Genomic DNA, 20,688 nt, shown 5'->3' on the forward strand with positions numbered 1-20,688 from the left:
ACCACTAACCCCTCTCTATTTCTGTGTGTCTTTAAAGGTTCCTATTGCAATGCCACCACTGACCAAATAGGCACCTGCTGGCCAAGGAGCGGAGCTGGGGAACTCGTTGAAAGACCCTGCCCGGAGTATTTCAATGGGATCCGCTATAACACCACCAGTAAGTGCACAATTTTACTCATAAACTGTTTATGAAGGCACAACTGAAATTTATCAAAAATGGGAGCATACCTATGTCCAAAGGAACGTATTGAGCATGTTTTAGGGTTGCTTAATGGGGGGGGGGGCTTGTAAGTGTAATACAAGAACTCAAATCACCACTAAAGCTAATCCATGGATAGTTTACATGCGAAGGTGTTCCATTGCAATAAAGATAAGCCAAACGTCGCTGAATTAGCAGGTAATGGCTGTGCGCTATATCGTGGTGATCGAGCCACTGTCAAGCCAGGCTCGAGCCAACTGCCTGGCTGAGCTCGAGATATTCTTGGACCCTTGAGCTCAAAACGAGAACAGCTTTTATGACTTCTGGCTGCCACCCACACTGTACCCTCAGGTCCCAACAATTAAAAAACAAAGCTCAAAACTTTTAGGTTAAAAAGTACCATCTAGTGTCTGAATCGCATAATGTAAAACCAGGAAACTACCTCAATCCTGGTTTCTCGCTTGACCAAACTGTGTAATCTCAAACAAATATGTTATTTCACTGAGCCTCCTGTCTCTTCATTAAAACATATGACAGCGCCTTTAAAAATGTACGTTAGAATGTGCCATGTACAAAAACCTCTTGTGTTTGGTTTAGTAAACTATAATTTTGCTCCATTTACAAAAAGAAACAAGCGCACACAGCGGGTACAGATGATAACAGGCTTCCCTCTTAATTCACTAATGACATTGTCATCAAGGCAGGGGAGCAGGAATGTATCCAAGTTCATGTTTGAAAATGGTCACTTTTAATAATCGGATTTGCTAAGGTGAAACACTTCCTTTCATGTGGTAAAGAAGTACACTTTTTTGAAATTTGAATATACTTTATATATTGTTACATAATGCTTGTGACATGATTTACATGGCAACTATTTTCAGGGCTTGGGTCGTGCACTGAGCCCTTGGCTCGGACTTGACTGGGCTCTCACTGTTATTTTGTTGGCTCGCCCACCTCTGTGCTTTAACTTTTATGGGCAACGTCTGATTAGGAGATCCAGGTACCGACACGATAAAAGCACTGACCTTAGCAAAAATGTGGTCTCTTTAATTGATTTTCTCTTTCTGATGACTTTGTAACAGACTGCACACAAGTATTAATGCACTATGAGGAAAACAGACTTGTTAAACTGTGGAGCTCCCGCAGGTGACTAATGTTGGTTTACCGCTCTATATAGGTTATTCTTTTACCATGTAAACGTTCTTTTAAGATTCGTTTTCTGTGTGGACGGTTTTCTGTCATAAAAGTAAACCAGAAAGTGCAATCCATAAAAAATGTAAACAAAAAAGACTAAGAGATAAATATGAAAAGGAATGAACGACTGCAAGTTTCTTTCTGTGGAGGTAGGCGACGCTGGTGAGGTTTTTCAGAACATGTTTATTTTTTAAGTTAAGAGAAGATGTGGACGAAAATAATTTACTTTTTCTGCAGTCGGTGCAGCAGGCACCGAACACTCTGTCACTACTCTGTAACAGGACATACCACAGGAGTGTAGCACGGGCCCCTGCAGCCCTTGTGGCGCACTGAGCCCCCAGCTCTTTTGTGAGCCCTGACTGTGCCCAAGGCCTATAGATTTATGTGAGATATTGAAGGCTCCGAGCCCTCTCCCACATTCTGCAGGGGAAACCTATCATTTTGTGTTATGCTACTTGCTCTGTAGAGAAGGATACTGCCACACTCACACACAGCCTGTTATTGCATTGTGAACGTGGAGGTGCACACCTTTTAAATAAGAAGAAAGCAGCAGACACAGCAGATATGCAAAGCAATCACTTATACATGTCAATGTTAGAATAATGAACAGGCCATGGATATGCAATTGCTACATCATGTACCATAGCATGTGGTCTGTGCGTGCTGTGTGTAGTGCGTGTATGTGTGTGTGTGTGTAGTGTATGTGTGTGTGTATGTATGTTTGTTATGTGTGTGATAGTAGGGTGTGTCTAATTGTTTAGTTGGAGTATGTGCAGCTCCAGTTTGCTTTGAAGTTTAGGTTTTCAGAGCTCCTCATCATTCTTTCTAAAACGCCTCTGAAACAAATATTGCCTTTACTACATATCATTTTTTTCCTGTGAGTTCACTTTAGTTTAAGTGTAGCAGAAATGGCAATCATTTCAGACCATTGACTCCCTAGTGCCAGAAGGATGTGTCTCGTTCAGCCAGGTTGTTTTCCTGGTGTGCAGCAATAAAACCACATCTATCAGACTTTTGTCACTTAATGTATTCGTATTCAATATGCACCAGTTAAGCATCACAAAGAAATAGCCCGGCCACATAAACTGCAATTCACAGTTCCTTCATCTGTGAATGTAAGTCTGTGCTGAGCGCTTTCAGACTTTCAAGAAGAGGTCCTATTAGAGAAATTCCTGGGATTGCATTTTGTCGTTTTTACCACTGTCTTTGCTTTCTGCAGCTAGTGATTTTACTCTGGTTCTATGAAAATGAGTCTGCAAATATTGCTTGTTTCCCTTTGCACAGAGGTCTCTCTGCGCATCATCGTCATAAAACAGCAAGAAACCCACCTTTGCTTCAGAATCCAGCTACAGATATTCTTGCCATAACCATCCTTCATTTGGAGTTTATTTGTTCTATACGATTAAACCGCTTTAGAATCACAAAACCTGATTTCTGATCCCAGCTTTTGCAGTTGACTATGATTTGTAATCTATTTAATTCCTTGAACCCCAGTTGCCTTATTTTCCGACACTGGGAATGATTGTAAACTGAAAGAACAGCCACATTAACACTCAATTATTAGAGTCATATTGTGTTTAGCCTGAAGTTGTACAGTGATGATTCCAGGGGATGGCAGTGACTCTGCAGTCCCTGTGGTGCACAAGGCTCCCATCGTTCAAAAGAACCCTCCTCTAGAAAAGTCCCATTGCCCTGTTGCTCAGTGCTGACAGAGGGGCAGCTGCCCAGCTTATGGTGAGGAATGTCATCACTTTTTAAGGGTGCTGCAAGATGCTTCCCTTGATCTTCATTGTAAGACATTCGGGGTGTTAATTCCGCACCCCAGAAGTTAACAATCCCAGGTACACCATTATCGCTTATAGGGTGGGGATTTAACAACGACCCTGGATTCAAGCTTAGTAACGCCAGTGTAACTAGTAATTCCCAGAGGAATCGGAAATTTTGGGTCTCACTGAGCTGGAATTGCCTCATTCTCCCTTACGGCTTTCCCCTGAGTAAACATCAGAGGTCAGTCATAACTCCATGGACCTCATAATTCCAATAGGTCAGGCAACACATTCACTGACCCATCGGAAAGTGCAGGTGCTTCATAAAGATTGCCACTGTGGGGTTGTAGTACTCATATCTTCTCACTAACATTTGATTTGAACGGTTGTGACAATCTGATTTTTACGTAAATATGTTCAGTGCCTTAAACATTGGCGGTCTATTTGCCAGACATCACTTTTTTTAAACTGAGCAAAATAGTGTGTTGTTTGTGTCTTGGTCCTGTTTTCAGAGGTATTAGGAGCAGGTCATACTTTGACAGGTAACATTTTCTCCACCAAATTCCTTTAATTATCAAAACAAGGCATAGAACATGATAAACTAACCCGAGCAAAAGCAGTCATTAAAAAAAACTATAAAAATACGTTTAGTTCAGTTAATAAATAACAATACAATGGATTTATAAACCATACTGAGCATCCTTAGGTCGTGGAACACAAAATAAGCATAAAAACCCATATCCTACTCCTGTCAACTAATCTACTTATATTGATTCAATTGTGCGTAGCAGTCAAACAGCAGAAAATTAGATGGGCTCGATTCACAAAGATTGAGCTATGAATAGTCGTGACTTACTATTGGTTTACTAATGAATTTCTGGTGTAAGCCAAACATATACTTTTGGCTTTCACTTGGCATGAAGTAGTAAATCAGGAGTACTGCAAGGGTAACATACTTTTGACAATTAGTCACAATGTGTTTTTCTTCTCAAAAATACATTTTAGTTAAATAAAGGCACATGTCCTTATTTTAGGTTCATCATACTGTTATCAGTGATTGGGCACATACATTTAAGAATCACTGATTGAGGCACTGTGATCATTACAGCCTCATATATCATATAGTCACTCATTAGCAATTGGAGTGGTAGATCTGCAAATCAGTTCTTTTTTTCCCTAACTTGATGGCTTCTCATCTGAAATGAGGAACTTTGCTCTCTATTGACAAGATGTATGACCATTTTTACATGTGTGCGAAACTTACGTGTGAAAAAACGACCTGTCGATAGAAATTACCCGAGCTTTATTCACAGAATGAAAATCAGCTGACATTTACAACTGACATACGTTTTTTTGGAAGGATTATAATAGAAATACTTTTCAAAATCTTGGTGGATAAAAGATCTCATTCCTGGATGACTGACTGTCAAAAATATCCTCAGTGTACCACAGTATCATCAATTAAGCATACTCATAAACATTTTTATGGTCGTTTCCGACCTCTAAATGCTACTCATGTGAAAAACAATGTTAATTCTCTCTTAAGAGTGGTAAAGTAAAGGATACACCTCAATATTTTATGGAGGTCTGGATAAGGAAGTTTTTCTGCTGGGAAAATATTTTGCCTCTGGAAGGAAAAAAACGTCTAAAAATGAATGTTTGATTGTGTTTGCATATTTATATCATGCAGAATTCAGCAAATTGTCCTACATCTATACAGTCCACTGGAACATGCTCTCTGGCCCATAATTATGCTTGGAAATCGAGAATTTGTTTTGGTTTCCACTTCAAAAAGTTCGTGGATTCTGTGAATCGCAGAAAAGGCTTAAATGTAGCCAAATCAAGTGTGCATTTGTTTGAAGCTCAGACATTTGTTTTCCGTGAATCAGGCGCAGTATGAATATGTTTGCACCTTCATCTGATCTTCTGTGTCAGATGTACACTGAGTTCTGGAATGCTGTCACCAGTGGCATGTTCACTTGTAGTGCATCAGCAACCTGATAGCTTTTCTTAGATTTCAACAAAGTAGTCTGGTAGAATGTCTATGGGGCAGGAGGGACTATCCACCAACAGTTGGTAGGAAAGAAAAACATCCCTGGATCTTTTTCAGTTCCTATACCATATGACTGCAGGTCGAATGTTACAAGTCCCCATTTCCATAGTCAGAGTTGCAGTGGCTTCTGAGTAATTCACAGAAAGCAAGCAGGCATAGGAGGAAAGAGGGACGAAATGGAGAAAAACAGAAAAAGCCTTGGAGTTGAGAGTAACGGAGAGGACAGAGCCCCGGACAGAGCAAAAAAGAAACCACAAAATGATCAGGTATTTTCGTGTACGTATTTTAAGGTCCTCACCAACCAGCATCATTTTTAGAACAATGATAATGAAATATGTGTTAAATATTCCACCCATGCGAGAATCTGTTTTAGGATGTTTAGAATCAGACTATTGAATAAACATGAATGCAGAATGGTGAAAAGCCATTACAGAGATTTCCTCAAAGTTAAATCATTACAGCTATTGTTTGCACCAATAAAGCTAATACATACTTTTTCTCTTCTTGTACATATGGTAAGGTAAGGGTAGATAATGACGTGGGAAATATTGTATTATTTGTTTGTACCTTCTGGCATTTTGCATATGTAGGATATAGACTGATTAAAGTTTGCAATCAAATCTTAAGAATAAGGAGTGATTATGTATTCTGTAAGTGATTAAATACTTGTTTCTTTCAATACACAATAAGTGTGTTGTGTGTCAACAACATGTTATTCCGACCTCATAAATAGCCTTGTGAATTTAAGAAATAACAACCCAATATGTGTCAACCTTTAAAAGCTATATAATGGAAATGAAAAACCTTCAGATGCGATCTTAAGTTCTGCTACTTCAGTTCAATCATAGAAGAGCAGACAAGAACAAAAACAAATTACTGGTCAAAATATAAACCAGTTATATAAACTCCAGGTTAACAGAAAATAGGAAAGAAAGAGGACAGTAATTCCACGTAAATCCAATAGAGCATAGAGCAATTTAACCTGACTGCCTTTGCTTCTTTAGCATTGCAAGATGATTTCTAGCTTTAAGTAGAAAATATTGAGACAATATTATAGTGGACGTAAATATGAAAATAAGTTAGTTTAATTAAACCAAACAATACAAGCCTAAAAGGTGAATGTATAAGTACAATAAGAATATTTGAAAATGTATTTTTTAAGTTTAGATTTTATCTCCAACATGTGTTGGGACTGAACCTCTAAAGAAGTAATAAACCTGAACCTGCACAATTAAGCCTCTGCAACATGCACATTTGTGACTTTCCCTAAAATTAACAGCATTGCATGAGTCTGTTTGGAAAGCACAACAGCTGCAGGGTTCCACGCATAATCTTTGCAAAGGCACACCATTTTTTGGTTGGCATTTACACAATGCAAAATTTTACACATGGCACAATCCTGAATTGTTGAAATCCAGTGTCTCTGTGCAGTGGTACATTTTCCTTCTTATTTTTTTTGTTCACACGAAAAACAGTGTTCCTTGGGAACCTCACTTAGTAAACATCGACGCAACGTTTGTGGGTGTTCTTTTCACATCATCACACTGGGAAAGAATTAACAACTGCTCGCACAATAGTAAATCTCCAACCGCTTCTCGTGTGGGTAATGGAACATATACATTCTTTCCAACAACGGTATGGACTTTACTTTCACTGAATGTTATATGATTGTGGTGTAATATACCAAAGGAGTATTCAGATTTACAACTGAAAAGTCACCTTTTAAGCATTTCTTTGTTTCTGAAAATATAGCTATTTGTGCTTGTAAATCCATGGCCACTTGTGAAATTAGATTCTCACACCCTGGTCCCTAAAGCCTTTTTTATGTGATAAATTGTGAAGCATTTCTGACATAATTGCAACCAAATTTAGATTTTCAAGTAGTAAGGCACACTTTGTCAGTGAAAAATCTTAGTAAACCAAGCCCTTAGGTTTTCTCTTTATTGCTTTTAAAACATAGCTGAATGTCCGAATGTCACTAATTTCGCTACGATCCTCAAATATAATACTGCATATGCTGCTGTCAAATCTTACCCATGTTTCATGGATTAGAAACTTTAAGAACAATTCTTACACTTCAAATAACAAATATTCTTGCTACACTAAAATTGCATGTTTAATTTCTATGACACAAGATGGGGGAATTTGATAGAAATTAAATCTGTTCACTGCAAGCTTTCCTTGAAGTGTTAGATTCTATTGTAAACAAGCTCACAGCACACAAAAAGGCATGCTTTTAGGAATATTCAACTACATTGGCAATAAACTGATCTTCGTTAGTAGAGAACATCTTGCTTGTAATAAATTCTACTTTCATCAGGATTTAGGAAAGGAAAAACTCTAAAACAATTATTTTCAGGAAGTGCACTTGAGGGTTGGGACTCAATGCTCCCAGACATTTAGAACACTTTGTATTATGAAACTTTTAGAAAAGCACTGAAAACCTTGCTATTTGTTTAACACACAGATATATAAAAGACTTAGGGCTCTTTAGAGCTGCATTTCAGAATAGATATTGTTTTTCAGAATATTTTACAAAAACTAAATAATAGACTGTTAGATTTCATTGAATGACATCCACTATAGTTATTGAAATGGCTGCTTGGTTGTTCATAGGCACTGCTCTTATTTAACTCATCCACCTAATGGTTATGTTATAAAATAATGTAATATCTGTATAATATTATATTAAATGATATTACATCGAAGCCTTCAATCCTGTATCTATTTTCTTATTACAGTCAAGTTGTGACATCACTAGCCGTATGTAATAATGAAATGATATACCTGCTCAACTGTAATAAAGTATTTTAGTTGAGTTGAGATGTCTTAGTGTCTGCTTCCAGGGTGTGTAGAAATGTGAAAGGCAGGTCACAGAGCATACTAAATAGCTGTAGTTTAAACAATGGTTTCTTCATTCTTCTTATCTGTTACAGTAAAATTAACAATGATTAGAAAAAAGGAGATTTTTATGGCGACGTTTGTGGCTTTGTTTATTTTTTGCATGATGAAAGTCATAACCGGACTGCGTGTTTGTATACATTCTAAGTCACAGTATTATTTAAATTACTTACGGTCTGATTTAGATGTGGACGAAGGGATTACTCCATCACAAATGTGACAGATATCCTGTCTGCCATACTTCAATCCCTTTATATCCTATGGGGATCCTAATGCAGAGGATAATCGTCACGTTTGTGACAGAATATTCCCTCCGCCGAGTTCTAAATCAGGCCCTAAATTCTTTTTGTGGTGTTTAATTTTACACTACAAATTCTGTTCTTATTTGTCATGTCTGCAAACTTACTATCTCTTTCATATAAAAGAGAAGCTCACTAAGTATTTAAGCCATTTTTGGGATACGTAATGGTGCAACATCTATTATAAGAAATAACATTCCTTCTGCTGTATGTTACAATATATTGCAGATCACCTGAGAATTCTAAGACCTTATAAATGAACCCCGTCTTCGGTCTTGTTCCTCTATATGATTACAGATCTCCTGAGTATCTTGCATAATCTTTCTAATGCACATCAGTGGGTATTTTATCCCCATAATGTTATGTTATATTGTTTACTGTGTGTACAAACCTGTTCCTTTACGAAACACTCTATAAGCCATTTTGCCTTGTTCAAGTAAAAAAACACAGTTAATTACTTCCCATACCTGCATCATTGTCTATTCACATAGAAGAACAAATCTACTGAAGTTACTATAATTAAGTCACAGCTATTGTTCTCATTTTGCTGCTGATTGCCACCTGGTAGTCTCTTTCACTGCAGCAACTCTATTGGACATCAGCAACCTACTTCCTCCCTCTGTCCATCATGCTTCGCCCCCAACTAGCCCTCCTCCTCCTCATGAACTCAAAAAGGGCCTGCAAGTAGCATTACTGTGTTATCAACATGTACTACGTTAAATTCTTGTAGCTTTCCTCTTCTGTGCTAAGATTTGTTTTTTTTCGTGGAGTCCTCACCCTCTGATAATCCACTACATTTAAACAGGAAAGTAAGGTACCCAAGCTTACAATTCACTTTGATTGCTGTACTAAGCACTCAGTGAATCCCCGATTCTTACACATTCCCCGTTTTGTAAGTCATAAAAAATGTGTTTTTTATTTCTTAAATAAACTCATGTTTAAATTGTCACTTTTTCCCTAATGTGATTAAATGTGCAGTGTTAAAATTAACAACAATTATTATTACATTCCTTAATTTTAGACCATATAAACATAATGGCACATTTGATGGGGTATAACATGAAGAGTTGTGGGGCACACTATAATCTTTGGGTGTACACTTGGTTCACATCAAAGCAGCATGTGGATTACACTGCAGTAATCACAAGCAGCTGCTTTTGACATCCGAGAGAGACATTTATTTTCCAGACAGTCCTGAGCTGAGGTTAGCAGGGTATATCTGTGTACCGTTTGTTCAACATTTTTAACTGAATCTTGAGCAGCTACTTGACTGAACATAGTGTGGTTGCCGAATGATTAACATCCATGAAGTCATGTATTACTATTTGCAGTCAATTCCATTCTTGTACAAGAAATGTAGTTGGAGTGGGTCAGTTTTTGGCAAAATTGTATATTTTTAGTGAACATCAAGAAAAAATTGTGAATTTAAATGAACTATGTAATTTTATTATTGGTACTAGAGAGTCACCAGAGCTCTTACTTTACGGGATGTGACAACATGGGAGTCCAGTTTTACCACTGTGTCATGTGGGGTAGCATAATTGAGAAAAACAGAATGATTCTGACACACCTAGGGGCGTATATATGCTCTGTTTGTGCAGAATTTGCATCATTTTGGTACGCAAATTCAGCACAAACTTAACTCCATATTTATATTTTGATGCTAGACATGTCTAGCGTCAAAATATTGGAGTTAGCACCATTTTTTGGATGCGCGAACCCACCTTGCATCAATGAGATGCAAAGTAGGCATTCCCATCTAAAAATGGTGCTATCCCTATAGCCCCATATTTATGACGCAGTGCTAAAATGATGCACAGGTGGGAGGAGGGGCTAAATAATGGTGCAAAACGTGCTTTGCACCATTATTTAACACCTGGGTCAGACCAGGTGTTAGGGGACCCGTGGACCCATTTCCATGGGTAAACACCATGGAACGAGTCTACAGGTACCCATCCCAAGCCCCATGAACACCCCCACCCACACCAGAAGGACATCAGAGGATGGGGTAAGTAGGGTAAATGTAGGTAAGTATTTTTTGTTTTTATTTTAAAGTGCCATTGGGGGCCCTAACCCTCATCCCCTGTGCTCGCCATTGGGGTGGTGGGCATGACTTTGTCTTTTATAAGACAGGAGTCATGTGTTATGGATGTTTGTGCTTCAGGAAATGACACTAGGCTGGTTTGAGGCATTGTTTTGTTGCCTCTAACCAGCCTAGCACCATTTGTTGATGTTCAGTCTCCATCTCCTCTCCTGCCAACCCCACTGGCTAGCGTTATTTTTGTTGACGGTAGTCCACGCTTAGCGCCGGCTTGCTCCATTCCATTAATATGGTGCCCAGCTGGTACTCAGGAAAACAGTTAGCACAGTTTTGCATCAAAAAGTTTAAATATGGGCTCAATATTCAGCCTTTGACATGAATGCAAATCCAAAGTTATGGTTTCTTCTTTGTTTGGAACCAAACTGCGATGTTTTGCCAGCCTAATTACCTTTGATTAGCACACCTGTGCCTGAATAAGTACAAACCTCGGGCCAAAGGACTGGTCTCCACCCACCAATATTGTCACTCTAAGATCAGACACCTTTGAAATTCCTCTCAGGAAGAATGTCTGAACCAACTAATTTACCCAGAATGTTTTGACTCAACCGATTCTTAGACCGAATCCACCACCTAGGTCTGTGAAGTGCCTGTATACTACAAGTTTTAATACTATACAAAGCTCCTCAATTAAATAGATACATTTCACCAGAGTATGCATAAATATGTTTTAGGTGCCCATATTCTAACCCAATGGTCATCACGTTCTTCAGGTGGGCACTGAGTACATCAAGTACATTACTGTTATTAAACCTCTGATGGTATAGATCTCCATCCGACGCAATACTTGAACACAACAGCCCATTACAAAGATACATTAAGAGAACAGCTCACTTAGGACCGTGTGCTGTTTCTCAGAGTAGTTCAGCTATTGAAAGGGAAGTTGCTGGCCTTACTTATCATTGGTCAGTACACTGATTCATGAGGAGATGAACAATAGATTAATGTTGCAAAAATACTTTACTAACAAATGCTCTTTTTATAGCTGTTTAGCATTTGCCTTAGTACACTAAGGGCCTGATTTCTACTTTTTTAGCATCGCCTTTGAGTGATTTTATTTATGCAAATGCGGCGCAAACGTATAAAATATAATTGAATTTTGGAAGTTTGTGCCACTTTTGCGTAAAAAAATTAAGAGACTGTATGTATGTATGAGTGAAAATGGAGGTCAAAGGGCGTGTGATGTCACGTCTGCTATCCCTGGAATTTTGGTGAATTGACAACTATGCCTCAACCATAAACACAAAACGTAATGATTTATATATTGTTTTTGCAATTTTCTCCTTTTTAGAAGGTCTCAATCTCAATGGAAGTTTTCTTAATTTGCAATATTTACAAGCTGTTAGAAATGGGTTTTTTGGTTGGCAGTCAGGTTACCCCCTGTCCAAGCAAGAACTCTCACTCTAGTCAGGGTAAGTCACACACAATCCAAAATTATCCTGTGCCCACCCTCTGGTAGCTTGGCACGAGCAGTCAGGCTTAACTTAGAAGGCAATGTGTAAAGCATTTGTGCAATAAATCATACAATAACACATTATAGCACCACAAAAATACACCACACAGTGTTTAGGAAAATATATAATATTTATCTGGGTATCAAAGATGCAATATGAATTTGTAAAGATATCACTAAAAAGTGATATGAAGTGTCTTAAGTCTTTAAAAAGTAAACAAAGTCTCTTTCAAGTACAAAGTACCTGGTTTGGAGTGGAAAATCTCCGCAGAGGGCCGCAGAAGAGGAGATGCGTGGAAAAATGGTGTGTGCGTCGGTTACGCCCCTTCACACACTGACTTGCGTTGTAATTTTTCACGCGGGGAGACGTGTGTCGTTCTACGGGAGGAAAAATGATGTGTGCGTCGGTTTCGCCCCTTCACACATGGACTTGCGTCGTTATTTTTCACTTGGGGAAGACGTGCGTCGTTTTCGGCACGCAGACCGTCTCCTTCTATGGATCGCGGGATTACCAGATGTCCCAGGGTCTGTGTGTGGATTCCTCGGCTTGTTATCTGGCTGCGCGTCGTTCCGGGAGGCTGTGCGTGGAATTTTCTTTCTCACGGCAGGCGTTGCGTCGAATCCTCCCTGGAAGTCGGGTGGCGTTGTCCTTGCGAGGCCATGCGTCGAAGTTCCGGTCGCACTGCAGGTATCGCGTCGAGCGGCGTCTTTCCGGATCGGCGATCGGCGATTTTTGCACCGCAGAACAAGGTGTGCGTCGACATTTTCGGCGCACGAGGAGTCCAAATGAAAAAGAGAAGTCTTTTTGGTCCTGAGACTTCAGGGAACAGGAGGCAAGCTCTATCCAAGCCCTTGGAGAGCACTTTTACAGCCAGACAAGAGTTCAGCAAGGCAGCAGGCCAACAGCAAGGCAGCAGTCCTTTGTAGAAAGCGGACACGTGAGTCCTTTGAGCAGCCAGGCAGTTCTTCTTGGCAGGATCTAGGTTCTGGTTCAGGTTTCTTCTCCAGCAAGTGTCTGATGAGGTAGGGCAGAGGCCCTGTTTTATACTAAATTGTGCCTTTGAAGTGGGGGTGACTTAAAAGAGTGGCTAAGAAATGCACAAGGTCCCCTTTCAGTTCAATCCTGTCTGCCAGGGTCCCAGTAGGGGGTGTAGCAGTGCTTTGTGTGAGGGCAGGCCCTCCACCCTCCCAGCCCAGGAAGACCCATTCAAAATGCAGATGTATGCAAGTGAGTCTGAGTACCCTGTGTTTGGGGTGTGTCTGAGTGAATGCACAAGGAGCTGTCAACTAAACCTAGCCCAACGTGGATTGTAAGGCACAGAAAGATTTAAGTGCAAAGAAATGCTCACTTTCTAAAAGTGGCATTTCTAGAATAGTAATATTAAATCCGACTTCACAAGTCAACAGGATTTTGTGTTATCATTCTGGCCATACTAAATATGACCTTCCTTCTCCTTTCAGATCAGCAGCTGCCACTTCAACAATGTATGAGGGCAGCCCCAATGTTAGCCTATGAAGGGAGCAGGCCTCACAGTAGTGTAAAAATGAATTTAGGAGTTTTACACTACCAGGACATATAAACTACACAGGTACATGTCCTGCCTTTTACCCACACAGCACCCTGCTCTAGGGGTTACCTAGGGCACACATTAGGGGTGACTTATATGTAGAAAAAGGGGAGTTTTAGGCTTGGCAAGTACTTTTAAATGCCAAGTCGAAGTGGCAGTGAAACTGCACACACAGGCCTTGCAATGGCAGGCTTGAGACAAGGTTAAGGGGCTACTGAAGTGGGTGGCACAACCAGTGCTGCAGGCCCACTAGTAGCATTTAATCTACAGGCCCTAGGCACATGTAGTGCACTCTACTAGGGTCTTACAAGTAAATTAAATAGCCAATCATGGATAAACCAATCAACAGTACAATTTACACAGAGGGCATATGCACTTTAACACTGGTTAGCAGTGGTAAAGTGCCCAGAGTTCAAAAGCCAACAAGAACAGGTAAAAAAAAATAGGAGGACGGAGGCAAAAAGTTTGGGGATGACACTGTCAAAAAGCCATGTCCAACACAAGCTATCAGGCCTTTTGTGCTAGTGGTATGAAGCACTACTGCCCGGTGTATCATTAAAGGGATGTGCAATTTGGGCATTGTTCCAAGGTTCAAACCTCAGAATGGGTGATGATGAGCTACTCGGTCATATTTTCCCTGTTCAAAAGTGTGTTATCTTAAATTTCACAAAATGTCCCTGTACAAAGTGTGCAATGGATTGCCTGGCAAAAATTGTGTAGGCATAAATGCTTGAATTGCAATTGTTGCCAATATTCCATAGCAGGTGGGAGGTTGATCCTTCAATTCGGTAGGAGGACCTACATTACTTTGATTTCAGTGCGTTGTTTTTACCTGACAAAGTAGTTGTCAGGGTACACTTTAGTTAGTTTTTAGGAAAGGAAATCATGATTAGCTTTATATGAATGAACAGAAAGTGTGTATGTCAGGGTTACTATGAGTGATTTTGAGAACAGTTTACCCTTTTTCTTATTTTTGCCCATGCTAGTATCTATTGTGTGAGAGTGAGCACAACCCAGAGACCAGATAGCCCTGTCGCCTAGCTAATGTTTAGATCACTTGCATCTTTGAGGACACACACTCAGACAGACAGACTGCACACACTGTCCCCTCCCCATTGCATCTTTATATTTTCTTTCCTGAGAAAGAGGTTCCTTGTAAAGTGGAGAATCTGGGGTCAAGTAGAGGCCTCCCCTTCCAGGAGCTACTGCAACAACAATCTTCAGTTCTGATTTGCCAAGTAGAAAGATTAGGTTTACACTTATAGTTTGTGAGAATTTAAGAACAGCTTGTTGTGCTGATTTCATACTGGGCAGGGGATAGTGAGTTGGGATGCCAGCCATTGCCTGACGGGTGATTCGTAAATCCTACTGTGATTTCACAGAAGGAGTGGTGGACTTAGGTCTAATGCTACAAGTGCTTGCAGAATAACTTCAACCATTTCACAAGTAAGAAAATGATAGTTGAATGCTACTATGTGCTTTTCTGTATTGATGATTATGAAGATTTGGATGTACTGTATGATACGACTGTAGGGCCTTATCGTGCAGTACACTCTCAGATATTGTCTTGGGTCCAGTCCAGTTGTTTACTTAACCTTAGACTCAACCCTGGGTAGCTGTGGATATGAGCAGTAAGGCTTGGCAAAGTTACTTAGTGTAGACCTTTTAACAGCCTTTAACAAAGAAATAAGAAAGTCACACAACACGATAGACACACAACACCAATTTATAAACATAGAACAGATTGTTATGAATTTTCTTGGTCATCAAAATCTACCAGAGGGTTCCGGAGATATGATTTTTTAAACAATTAATGACATTTTAATCCAACCACAAACAAGAATTAGTCAACAAAAAGTTTGTAAACGTTTGAAAAGTATCTATGAATTTGTCTGGCAACTCCAACCTGAGTTCCAAAAGGACAGAGGTCTCGGAGGCCAGTAAGCATATTTTGGACAGCTACCTGACCACCTGAGCCTTTTCAGTCCAGTTCCAGCCTTTAAGAAACAACCATCATAGACTACAATGGAATCGTCCTGATGCTGGGGTTGCTGAAGAAAAAGGTGCTCAGAGATGCTCCTCATGCTGTGCCAATGATTTTTTGTGGTTTTTAGTGCAAGGTTTTACATATCCATATGCATTTTTTTACTGGCATTTGTAGAAAATACAAAGCAAAATATATAAGACTTGTATACATACCTGGATGAGGTTTCTTTCGTTTTTGTTCTTCTGAGTACCTTCTAAGCTTAGCATAGTGTAGAAGAAAACCCTTTTACTTGATTTTTAAAATATAATTTATGGTATTTAAAAAGAGTGTGTTACCTCTTTTTACACATGTTAGGGGTCTTAGTGAAATAATGCAGGCATTTTCACCCATACATTTGGCTGTGCATTATGCAGATATCACGTGGATAGTCCAAATTAAGGATGTGTTTTATTTAATTTGTCTACTGAATTATGTTAGCAGCATATTTTTCACGGCAATTGATTTTCCACGTTGCACCTTTCTGCTCAGCTGCTATCAATGAATACATAATAATAGCAATGATTTATTGATATAGCGTTTTATGCTGACTGTATATCTCTGCATCACAGAGCGCCTATATTGTCCTGTATAAATTGCATTGACCTAACAATCATGAACAGATATGCTGGCTTGCAAGTTTCAAGAAATCACTTGCCCAGTACAACTTAATTTTCATGGCATCAAATTCGATTTTCAGTTCCATTCTTCCACTCAAGATATTTTCGAGAGCTAGAAAAGTTAAAAGCGGAGCTGGTCCCCCTTCTAATTAAGCAAAAATCCTAAATTAATAGTTTGCTGTTCTCATTTGATCAAATAGAAGAGTGTTGACTCGAAGAACTTTCAAACAGGTTCGTGTCTAGAATATGAGCAGCAGGTGCAGTGGCACCGGAACCCACCACCCTATTGGCCCATTGAATCCAGATAATTGCTGCAGTTTACTACCCCAACAGCATCCTTGCTACTCTCCTATTTCAAAACATAAAACTATGAGTAGATATGACTACAAGAATTGTCAAAGTCAATCGTTGTAGCTTTTGCATAATTAAAAGTATGTTTGGTGTCTCAGTAATGGCCCATAGGCATTTAAAAGCTAGCGTCAGGATCAATAACACTATAAACTGCGACATGGAAGTGTTTTTTCAAGTATAACTTTGCTTGAACGTGAAACGACCTAAAGAGATGAACATTTATGGCCTCATTTAGACCATGATGATAGTGGTAAAATGGTTGGAATTGTAAGCAGAATTTGCGCACATTTCAGTTGTTGTTCAAAGAGAAGTACAAAGGGCCAGATTTAAAGAAAAGTGGCGCAGGGCGGTGGTGTGCCAAAATTGGAAGCTCTCTGCTATGTCACTTTAGAAACGCAGGGATGCACCGTATTTAAGGGAATACAACGCACCCCTGCATTTTCCTCTGCGCTGGCGCTAAATGTAGCTGCCAATGCCAACGCAGGCATCCTTGTACCATCGTGCAAGGATGTCTGTGTTGAGGGGGGTGATTGCTTATGTGCGTGAAGGTGTCCTTTCCTGCACATAATAAATCACTAATGGCACTTTGGCACTTCTGTGTGTGTTACACAATGCAGCACACACAGAAGTGCCAAAGCATAATTTTCAAATGATTGTTTATGTGCATGAAGGGACACCTTCCCGCACATAAACAATCATTCCTGGAATTTAGCTTTTTCTACATGTGCAGCAGAGTGCAGCACGCATAGAAAAAGCAAAACAAGAGGAGGAATAAAAGTGTTCCTCCTCGTTGCGCCCTGCTAACACCACCCCTGGGGGTGGCGTTAGATTTTGGCGTTGCCTCAGGTTTACGAAATTTCATAAATCGGAGGCAGCGTCAAAATGCAATGGGTGTTGCTTTGGCACGCCCACGGCAACACCCACTGCACTCCCCTTCCATCCACAGGGCTGCGTGGGAAGGGGCCATATTCGCAAAATGGCGTTAAGCCACAAACAGTGGCTTAACGCCACCTTGTAAATATGGCGCTGTGCTTAGCGCCACAGGAGTGTCACAAAAAGTGTGGCCTATAAATACGGCACAAAGTGCTGTCACTCATGGGTGTTTGCATGTCAAAATTACCACTAAAAACGTGACTGATGATAGTTCAACTCAATTGTCAAGACATTTCAGCAATAATGGGACAAAACAGGGTGCGATCATTTACCTGCATTATTCTCCTTTTTCCCTCAATGTAAAAAATGTGCACATCACCTTGAAAATATCTGGTGCAAATGTTGTTAGCTGAGTGCTTTTCCGATTAATTCTTACACCAGCCTCTAAATGCCCCCACCCTCAATTAAAAAATAGCCTTTTTCAAAACAAAGATGAGGGTAAAATGAGGATAGACCTTAAATGAGGATCATTAGAAAACTATGGCCCTCATTCTGACCCTGGCGGTCGGTGATAAAGCGGCGGCCAAGCCGCCAACAGGCCGGCGGTCTAAAATATGCAATTCTGACCCTGGCGGGAACCGCCAACACAGCCCGCCGTATTAACACTCCGCCCGCCACGGCGGTACAAACAAACAGCGCGGCGGTCCCCGCCAACAGCCAGGCGGCAGACAATGTACCGCCCACCCTATCACGACCCACCAATCCGCCACCTTTTCCGGGGCGGGAGCACCGCCGATAAGAACACGGCGGAAACAGACTACGAACGGGAAAACGCTCACCTCTACGCACTCCACGCGAGATTCCGGCAGTATGGAACCAGAGTTGCAGGTCATCCCCGCACTCCTATACCTGCTCATATACCAGGAGCACGCCCGGCGGCGCGGAAGACATCGGTGAGTACTGCACCTACGACACAGGGGAGGGAAAAGATTACCGGCACACACCCACCCACCCACACCCACTACAACACACACATCAATGCATTCCCACAGATCACTGTCACAACCCACAAACCACCCCCCTCCGAAATAATGCAAAGACCAAAATAAGAGATCATAAACGGGCAGATATATTGAAATATGTACACCAGTAATCCCAATAAATAAATAAACTATGTACAAAATATACACAGCTACTAAATGTAGTCCAACCACTGTCCGTGGATCACAGGGGTCCTGTGCAAAGGGGCAAGGCCCAGTCCCACGACAAGAACTCCACGGAGAGAACACTGCAGGGGCATCAGAAAGAAAATAGGACAGGCACCTCAGGGGGAAGGGAAGGGGGGGCACCTCAGCCACTTGAGTACACGACGCCAGATCCACGAGGGGACTCCATGACCACTGGGCCATCCTGGGGAGTGCTAAGCCACAGTCCAAACAGTCCATACAGTGGGTGGCCTGCCCACTGGGCCATTCTGGGGAGTGCAAAGCCACAGTCCATACAGTCCATACAGTGGGTGGCCTGCCCACTGGGCCATCCTGGGGAGTGCAAAGCCACAGTCCAAACAGTCCATACAGTGGGTGGCCTGCCCACTGGGCCATCCTGGGGAGAGCAAAGCCACAGTCCATACAGTCCATACAGTGGGTGGCCTGCCCACTGGGCCGTCCTGGGGAGTGCAAAGCCACGGTCCATACAGTCCATAACAGACCCCACTGCCACTGGAGGAGGCAAGTTGGCCAGAGGACATCCTGCAGCCCTGCCCGAGATAGATCCTGCCCTGCCACGTCTGCCAAAGGGCCAGCGGTTCTTGCCTTGAAGGGCCCAGTTCAGCGGTTCTTGAGACGGCGGGGCCCAGCGGAGCGGTGCTTGAGACGGCGGGGCCCAGTTCAGCGGTTCTTGAGACGGCGGGGCCCAGCGGAGCGGTGCTTGAGACGGCGGGGCCCAGTTCAGCGGTTCTTGAGATGGCGGGGCCCAGTTCAGCGCTCCTTGCCTTGAAGGGCCCAGTTCAGCGGTTCTTGAGACGGCGGGGCCCAGCGGAGCGGTGCTTGAGACGGCGGGGCCCAGTTCAGCGGTTCTTGAGACGGCGGGGCCCAGCGGACCGGTGCTTGAGACGGCGGGGCCCAGTTCAGCGGTTCTTGAGACGGCGGGGCCCAGCGGAGCGGTTCTTGAGATGGCGGGGCCCAGCGGAGCGGTTCTTGAGACGGCGGGGCCCAGTTCAGCGGTTCTTGAGACGGCGGGGCCCAGTTCAGCGCTCCTTGCCTTGAAGGGCCCAGTTCAGCGGTTCTTGAGACGGCGGGGCCCAGCGGAGCGGTGCTTGAGACGGCGGGGCCCAGTTCAGCGGTTCTTGAGACGGCGGGGCCCAGCGGAGCGGTGCTTGAGACGGCGGGGCCCAGTTCAGCGGTTCTTGAGACGGCGGGGCCCAGTTCAGCGCTCCTTGCCTTGAAGGGCCCAGTTCAGCGGTTCTTGAGACGGCGGGGCCCAGCGGAGCGGTGCTTGAGACGGCGGGGCCCAGTTCAGCGGTTCTTGAGACGGCGGGGCCCAGCGGACCGGTGCTTGAGACGGCGGGGCCCAGTTCAGCGGTTCTTGAGACGGCGGGGCCCAGCGGAGCGGTTCTTGAGACGGCGGGGCCCAGCGGAGCGGTTCTTGAGACGGCGGGGCCCAGTTCAGCGGTTCTTGAGACGGCGGGCCCAGTTCAGCGCTCCTTGCCTTGAAGGGCCCAGTTCAGCGGTTCTTGAGACGGCGGGGCCCAGCAGAGCGGTGCTTGAGACGGCGGGGCCCAGTTCAGCGGTTCTTGAGACGGCGGGGCCCAGCGGACCGGTGCTTGGGACGGCGGGGCCCAGTTCAGCGGTTCTTGAGACGGCGGGGCCCAGCGGAGCGGTTCTTGAGACGGCGGGGCCCAGCGGAGCGGTTCTTGAGACGGCGGGGCCCAGTTCAGCGGTTCTTGAGACGGCGGGGCCCAGTTCAGCGCTCCTTGCCTTGAAGGGCCCAGTTCAGCGGTTCTTGAGACGGCGGGGCCCAGCGGAGCGGTGCTTGAGACGGCGGGGCCCAGTTCAGCGGTTCTTGAGACGGCGGGGCCCAGCGGAGCGGTGCTTGAGACGGCGGGGCCCAGTTCAGCGGTTCTTGAGACTGCGGGGCCCAGTTCAGCGCTCCTTGCCTTGAAGGGCCCAGTTCAGCGGTTCTTGAGACGGCGGGGCCCAGCGGAGCGGTGCTTGAGACGGCGGGGCCCAGTTCAGCGGTTCTTGAGACGGCGGGGCCCAGCGGACCGGTGCTTGAGACGGCGGGGCCCAGTT

General features: G+C 43.0%; 1 protein-coding gene across 2 annotated transcripts in view; it reads left to right on the top strand.

Annotated features, from left to right (window-relative positions):
- The window catches only part of CRHR2 (corticotropin releasing hormone receptor 2), a 1,806,030-nt gene that overhangs the window by 671,440 nt on the left and 1,113,902 nt on the right, over positions 1-20,688 (top strand). For both annotated transcript variants that reach the window (XM_069211048.1, XM_069211050.1), the window contains one exon: positions 38-157. In XM_069211048.1, the coding sequence (XP_069067149.1) occupies positions 38-157 (120 nt within the window). The remainder of the gene's footprint in view (positions 1-37; positions 158-20,688) is intronic.

The sequence above is a fragment of the Pleurodeles waltl genome, chromosome 10 (assembly GCF_031143425.1).
Source record: "Pleurodeles waltl isolate 20211129_DDA chromosome 10, aPleWal1.hap1.20221129, whole genome shotgun sequence".
Lineage (NCBI taxonomy): Eukaryota > Metazoa > Chordata > Amphibia > Caudata > Salamandridae > Pleurodeles > Pleurodeles waltl.